The following is a 7413-nucleotide window of genomic DNA, read 5'->3' on the forward strand; positions in this document are numbered from 1 at the left end:
TTTTGAAAATTTACATCTGGTAAAAATATGACCTGAGTTTTGTTTCACCATCCTCATAACATCATGTTAGAAAAAAAAAAAAACTTTTTTAAGACATAAAGACTTCTAAAACAATTATGAACATAGTAACAATAATCTATGAAAACATGTTGAAGATTGCTACTTGTTCTGCATCAAGTTTTATATATATATATATATAAACCTACAACAAAGCATACATGGCTGAGTGCATACATAAAAACAAAAATCTTGTTGACTTGTATAAATAAATGAAAAATCTCAGGGACACGGAACAGACTGGTGCAAAAGTTCTGATCTTTTAAATGAGGCTAGAAAGCATACAATCAGTGACTGAATTGGAATCAAACTTGGCCTTAGAGGAGACAACATGTGGCACGTTGAGGTAAAATTAGTGGAAAATATTAGTTATTTCCCTAAAGTACCTATGATAAAAAAGCAACATTGATTATTAAAATACATAGATGCAGAAATAAAACTGAAGAGCACATCAATTGCAATAGTTTTCTTTCCTATTCCATCCATTGCAAGTTGAACAGTATAGCCATGCATCTATATATGCTAATGCAGATCTAATTTTATAATAGTCACAAGGGTGAAAAAAATATTTCATATTTTGCAAATTCACACAAAGTTTAAAAGAAGAAAAAAATAAATAAAATTAAAACTACAACTTTGAAGAAAACAAACCAAACCGTTTGAAAACAAATGTGAAATTTTAAATAAGTAGAAGTTTAAACAGTAAAAAGAAATGTTATGATCAAATCAAATATCAAAGTGTTTCTCACTTCAAATAGAATGAAACCCATTAACTTAAAATCGATCTACCAAGCAGTTTGAATGTATGAACAAACACCATCTTTGGTCTAGGAATGAAAACCAGAAATAGAGAATACGGAATTAAGAACTGAATAATGATTTTTAAATATTTTATTTGGTATAAAACAAGACCTCAAAATAAAATTTTAAAACACCAATGATGATAATGCCAATATCAAAAGCAGCAATAAAATAAACCAAAATGGAAGAAAATGAACACCATAGGGCAGGGAACAGAATTAAGACATGATACTCAGATACCCTTGACATAAGCAGACAGTTGTCTGAGAAAGTCGTCTACCCCTGCAGAGGCGGTGAATTTAGGGTTGGTTATTGAGAAGGGAGAGGCAAGGATGTGGCTACTACCTTGCTGACTAAGAGCTGAGACTGATGGAGGAAGTGTGGTAGCTATAGCCACAGGAGTGGCAACAGGAATATTGCTTCCGGAGCTTGTCAATACCTTCACCTGAAATGTAGATCAAATCAGACAAGTTTAAGACAACAAAGAAGTAATACTATTTCAAAACATAAACATCTCACCTAAATTAAATCAAGACGGAAAATATTCCAAATAATTATTTAAAATTTGAACAGTTTTGCAAATTGTTGGTGATTGCAATCATCATGACAGATCCATATGATTAAAGAGAAGAAAAAAAAAAGGGTGGGGGGGGGGGGGGGGGGGGGGGGGGGTAACGTTTTTGTTTTTAAGGGTTTTACGGCGCTTGCAACACATTTAGGTTATATCAGCGCCAGTAGAAAGAAAATGGGATAGTAAAAAGTTCTAGAATTACAATTAAAGCACCCAAGAGAAAGTAAGACAGTGGGAAAGGAACAACAAGGGATCAGATGTAGATTCCAAGAGCATACCACCAATGTACTTAGTTTGAGATCACCTATAAGTCTCATCTGGACACAAGCACAAAATCCAACAAAGAAGAATAAACTCAAATACTTACATTATACATTCAAAATAACATATATAATAATACATGACAGAGAGGTGATTTACAAGGGGAAAAAAATATCATCTCCCAAAACAATAACTATGCATTTGACTGTTTCCCTCTAGCCAGGACTCCGGCCAGGGCCAGGACAAATCCAAGAAATCTCATTCCAAGACGAAGACAGAAAGCATATTGGAAAACAGATATAATGAGATAGAAGACACAGTATGTACCTCCCTGCCCACTATGGGAGGTCAGGAACCCCACCCAGGGGAGGGGGGGGGGGGGGGGGGGGGGGGGGGAGTGCAAAATGTAAAAGTAAATAAGAACAAATGGGTAGATTTTAAGAAACAAAAGGATTAATGCAAATGCTAACCTCATCGTTTATCCTCTTCTCTTGAAGCCTGTCATCTTCATCATCACTATCCAGTTTACTACCTTCCAAGAAACTGAGCAGTGGCTGAGTGGGCCTCTTCCTCCAAGTCAAGAACTCTACCATATTGCCTCCAGCTTGCAAATAAAAAAGCTCTGTCAGATGATCTCTGTATTTTAATTTTACTGCTCTCATTTTACATCGTTTATGATTTGATACAGATCGCCTCATTGAGGCAATTCTGTTGCTTGAAGTAGAATTCTCCTCCAATTTTATCTTTTTAGGAGATGGTCCACCAGAAATAGGATTAGGGGCACCCCTGGTAGACAGAGGTACAGAAGCAGATAATGGGGTTTGACATCTTTCAATGTCATAGTGTTTGATGTTGAGGATGAAGATAATGCTGATGAGGCAGGCTGTGGATCACCTGATATTTGTCTAATGTTACTCATAGTGGCTACTAGTGACACATTCTGGTTGGATATGGGGTTGGCCAGACCTCTTGGGCCCAGGTGATGGATGGTTGCTCCAGTTTGCTGATGCGGCTGACGTCGCTGCTGCAAAAGGCTTTGCTTTCGCTGTAGCTCCAGCACAGCTGCTCCCTCTGGGCTTGCTGCTGTGACTAATGTGAGAGGGGTTCCTTGTAAAACTTGCTGTAAGCTTTCTGCAGTGACACACGATAGACCAACAACACCTGAAATTTAGATAAGATAGTTTAAAAGATTAGATTCATAAGCAAATTATACAAAAATGTGGGCGTCCTTGAGATAATCAGTCGCATAATGAAAAGCTTTGAACAGAGATGTTGACAATTTTAGTCAAGAGGTCAATTTTTATGGAAAATGACTTATCAAAAAGCGTTAAATCAAACATTTTTCTACATATTGATGAGATATTTTAATTGAATTCTACACCTAAATATTTTATTTTTATTTTTTTATGAAGATAATTATTATACTTAATATCAACTCTTGTCAACTTTGAAAGCCATTTTCTCTGAATTAGGGTTTCACACCCTAGCCCATGCATATGACCATAACTTCATGAAAAATCACCCGGTTTGCTTCAAATAAAGATTAAAATGCTCCGGAGACATTGGGCTTTTAAAAAATGCACACACACAAAAAAAAACGCAAAACAGAAATTTTCACCATGCGACTGATTATCTCGGGGATGCACACAAATCTGACTTTTGTTTGCACCACCACCCTGTAAGGGGACAACAACCAAACATTGAAAGACCCAGATTTTCAAAAATCTCATGAGAGATTTTAAAATGTCAAGGCTCTGCTATAAGAGAGAACAACAGCAATTGTAATTACCTGAAGCAGGTATTTGTCTCTGAATAATATTAATGGCTTGTGGTGAAATGATACGAGTGTTAGCAAGGCAAACAGCAGGAGTTGCAGATGGCTGGCCAGAGATAGCTCGAGGAACAGTTAATAAAGTGGAAAGTTTGGCTCCACTGCCAGCTGATGTAACCACTGAAAATAAAAGTATGGCAAGGGATAGAAAAATCAGGATCGAAAGGAAAAATATTGAACTGCTTAATTTCATTTGTGAAAATCGATATAAAGGAGCAAACACCTTTGGCAGGGACAGTAATAACTTTTTTTTTTAAAGAGAAGAGGGTTTACCTAGTAAATAGTAATAAATAAATATGAAAATGAACTATGCAATAATTTTTTTTTTTTTTTTAAATATATACCAATTGCAGTTGGCTGTCCTTTATTAAGCCTCGCCAAACTTTGAATCTGCCCTGTAGTCAGTTGTGTTGAGTTGCAAGGGACCCGAGCCTGAGAGACTGGCTTCTTCACCTCCTCGCTCACATTATTCTTTTGCATCTTGGCTTTTCACCTGCAAAAATTGTTTTTAAAATATCAATACAAACACATAAATGCTCATTTAAAAATTATTTTTTTTTACAAATTAAACAAAAATGTTTATCATGTATGATAGAGAAGTGAACTTTTTTCTTCTTCCAGTTTTAAAGAGAAGACTTAGAAGCATTGTGTGGGTGATGAGAATAAAAATCTTAAATTCTTTCAGATTTGGAAAATTTGAATTTTTTTTGGGAAAACACAAAACTGCTCTTATAACCTTAACATCAAAGGCAATGCTGATCGAGAACTTGATGTAACATAAATGTATACAGACAGGGCTGCCTTTGTGATCAAGAGGACAGTGGTATATACTTTTAAAAAATTTATATTATTTTATGCATTCAAAGATGGGAACAGAAAATCATAGTTTCAGAAAATTGTAAATTGTCATCAAATTATAGGTGCGAATTGAAAATCATGGTTTCAGAGGGAAAAGTGGATCCACTCGGCTAATCACTGGAATCAAAAATTAATTCTACATAAAAGTCACTGGTTAATAACAAATTTTCGACCTCAAAAAGTGGCAAATTCAAGAAAACAATCAAACAATCATTTTTTAAAACTTCAAAATGACAGGTTATGGGTGCGACTGAGTCCCTGGCGGTATAACAGGGTTAGGGAATAGGTGGACCCCTCCCTCCTGAAGGTTCAGGAGACAGAACCCATCGGCAAGGGTTACACGCTCTGCTCATCACCCACCCACCTCAGTCACTCTGTAGTGTGGTGTCTGCTGTATCCCCTATTATTACTTAATCTACCCTTTAGCTCATACTTATGGAGAGATGACCTTCACCAGCCTTCATTGGCAATCGTCTAGGAGAGGATAACTCCAAATTCAAATGAAAACCTGGGTAGACCAGACTCATAAGCCTGGAAAGCCACTAGTCTAGGAGAGACAATTCCAAATTCAACCCTGATCCTCCAAGCGTGGGGGTTAAGCATAGGGCCAACAACACTGTCTTGTAAAGAAGACAATAGTTACAAAAGCATCTTATAAAAAACAATGAATAATCACTACCTTTATGGCCAGAGAAGGGTTCAATATTGAAGCTTATGACGGCGTATAGTGAAAGCAGAAAGGAAGCTACAGGGCTGACCCCTCCTCTCTCTCCCAGGCACATCTCCAAGATGGAATATCAGAACTATGTATAAAGCGGGAAGAGCAGCTCAAATAGCAAAAAAGTAATGAAAGAATATAAAATTTCGATACTTGGATTATCAGAATTACGATGGAATCAGGCTGGAGAAACAAGATTGGCATCAGGAGAGTATAATATATTGTATTCTGTGCATATGTAAGAGGATGCACACCACAGAGGAGTAGTAGCACTGATGATGACACCTGAAAAGACACTCCCTCATTGGATGGGAAACGGTCAATGCAAGAATCATGACTGTGAATTTTTCAATAAATAAACCAGATATTAGGCCCAGTATTATCCAATGTTGTGCACCAACCAATGTGGCAGATGTTAATAAAAGGGAAGTCTATTAACAGTTACAATTTTAGATAAGCAACAACCTAAGGATGTGCACGTTATGATGGGAGATTTCAATGAAAAAATTGGAAATAAACTGGATACAAGGATATAAGGGGACAGGAAAAATGCCCAACAGTAAAAAAGATTGTTGGATTTGTGTGCCCTCAATCAATTTGTATAGGAATTTGCATCTTCCCCCACAAGGTTTATAAAAAAATCCATGCTCGACAAAATCTCGGGTTATTGAGTTTTTTAGTTCATTTAGTCCCCGGAAACCAAACAGGTGTAAGCAACATGTAGGTATTGACGTTATTGTGCTGTTCTATACCTTTATTAGGCAGCTTAGTGAACAGGAACAGCGGGAGTCAAAATTGGGGACCCAACTCCCCCCAAAAGAAAATTGTAAAACGGGGAAATTGATTTTCGCGTTTTGGGGGGATTAAATTTAAAAGATGCATGGGCTTCGTTATAAAGAATATCCCCAGATAATTTGGTATTTTTTCCCTCTTTTAAATTTTCCCTTTTTAAAATGGTGCCAAGAAACCCGAAAAACCCTTTAAAAAATTTTCAGCAGTTATAGGAATTTAAAAAATTTGGGAAAATTTTTAAAATACGTTTTTTTTTTTTATTTACAGGTGTTTTCTAAAAAAAAAATTTTTGGTTTTTAGGGGAACATCTAAACTTTATTCCTCCCAAAATTTAAAGGCTCTATATCTCTGCACGGGACACTTTTTAAATCTGCGCCAAAATCCCTTTGTTTTCTTTTTCTCTTCTCTTTCATGGCTGCCCAACGATTTCGTTATTTTTTTAATTTAGTTATTTATTATTTAAATTTTACCCCTTAACATTATTATTTATGTTTTTAATTGAATACATATTTTCCCAACTTTCCCTAGGGGCCCATTTTATCTTTTTTAAAGTTTTTTTTGTTTTTTTTTTGTAAATTTTCCCAAAATTTAAAAATATCAATATTTTAAAAAACCCAATTTTCTTTAATTTTATTTCATTTTGCCATTTAAATCTCAAGTTTCTTTCCCATATGTTTAAAATATTTTTGCCATCCCGTATTTTACATTCTAAAAGGGTTTTTTAATTATGGTAAGAAGTTTTATTAGTTTTTAAATCTTGACAACCAACCTTTGAGGGGTGGGGAAAAAATTATGTTAATTGTCGTTTCCCAAAATTTTTTAATTTAAAAATAACAAAAAACCCGAAGTGGTTAAAAATTTTAAAAAACCCGAACTTTTTTCCCTTCCAAAAAAAATAGACAAATGCCTTTTTGTGAATCCTTTTCAAATTTTTTTCAAAACCCTTTTTTACTGTTTTTTATGCAATCAAAATGCCAGAGGTAAAATAAAATCTGTCATTACGCAACATGTTTAATTTTTCATTTAATTTTTTGCCTCAAAAATTCTTGATTCTATTTTTATGAAATCAAAGAGGGGAATTTTTTGCAAATTTTTTCCCGTGAGATAGGGGATAAAACCAAAAATGACCTTTTCAAAATTCGTTTCTTAGGGAATGAATTGTGATTTTTGTTTAAAATTTGTGTCATATTATGAATAGATGTATTTTTTTGAAATTTGTATCATCCTCTTTATATAGGGAAATGCATTGACATTGTCCTCGATAAGACAAACATTTTGGTTTTAAAATCTGCTGATAAGCTGTTGTGTTTTGACCAATTTTTTTTTAAAAGCACGCGATTGCGTCAAAACTTTCAAAAGATACTTTTGGGGTAAAAAAACAGTTTTGAAATTTCAGACTTTGAACTAATTTCTTTAGAAACAAAAATTTAAAATTTTTTTGTAATCTGTTTTCAGCTCTTTCATGTGACATTGGTTTCCCAAAAATGTGAGTTTTCCTTTTTGTTATTAAAGGCTAAAAATAAA

General features: G+C 34.7%; 2 protein-coding genes across 2 annotated transcripts; both read right to left on the reverse strand.

Annotated features, from left to right (window-relative positions):
- Positions 1 to 960: 960 nt before the first annotated feature.
- Positions 961 to 2530, reverse strand: LOC144969733 (putative EP400-like protein). Its single transcript, XM_078908895.1, has 2 exons — positions 2161 to 2530; positions 961 to 1303 (listed from the first exon to the last, which is right to left on the reverse strand). The coding sequence occupies exons 1-2, from the start codon at positions 2386 to 2388 to the stop codon at positions 1091 to 1093; spliced, it is 441 nt and encodes a 146-aa protein (XP_078765021.1). The 5' UTR covers positions 2389 to 2530; the 3' UTR covers positions 961 to 1090.
- On the reverse strand, positions 2430 to 4034 carry LOC144969732 (uncharacterized). The gene is made up of 3 exons (XM_078908894.1): positions 3866 to 4034; positions 3480 to 3641; positions 2430 to 2851 (listed from the first exon to the last, which is right to left on the reverse strand). The coding sequence occupies exons 1-3, from the start codon at positions 3999 to 4001 to the stop codon at positions 2430 to 2432; spliced, it is 720 nt and encodes a 239-aa protein (XP_078765020.1). The 5' UTR covers positions 4002 to 4034.
- Positions 4035 to 7413: the final 3379 nt, after the last annotated feature.

The sequence above is a fragment of the Berghia stephanieae genome, chromosome 3 (assembly GCF_034508935.2).
Source record: "Berghia stephanieae isolate SIO BIC M18660-M18661 chromosome 3, UCSD_Bste_1.3, whole genome shotgun sequence".
In the NCBI taxonomy this organism is placed as follows: Eukaryota; Metazoa; Mollusca; class Gastropoda; order Nudibranchia; family Aeolidiidae; genus Berghia; species Berghia stephanieae.

Excerpts from the sequence above, each read along its gene's own strand:
- LOC144969733 (XM_078908895.1), bottom strand. The coding sequence starts at position 2,388 with ATGAGGCGATCTGTATCAAATCATAAACGATGTAAAATGAGAGCAGTA. Across the intron at positions 1,304-2,160 it reads AGAAGAGGATAAACGATGAG|GTGAAGGTATTGACAAGCTC; the intron begins GTTAGCATTTGC and ends TCTACATTTCAG.
- LOC144969732 (XM_078908894.1), bottom strand. The coding sequence starts at position 4,001 with ATGCAAAAGAATAATGTGAGCGAGGAGGTGAAGAAGCCAGTCTCTCAG. Across the intron at positions 3,642-3,865 it reads AGGACAGCCAACTGCAATTG|TGGTTACATCAGCTGGCAGT; the intron begins GTATATATTTAA and ends TTTTATTTTCAG. Across the intron at positions 2,852-3,479 it reads GAGACAAATACCTGCTTCAG|GTGTTGTTGGTCTATCGTGT; the intron begins GTAATTACAATT and ends TCTAAATTTCAG.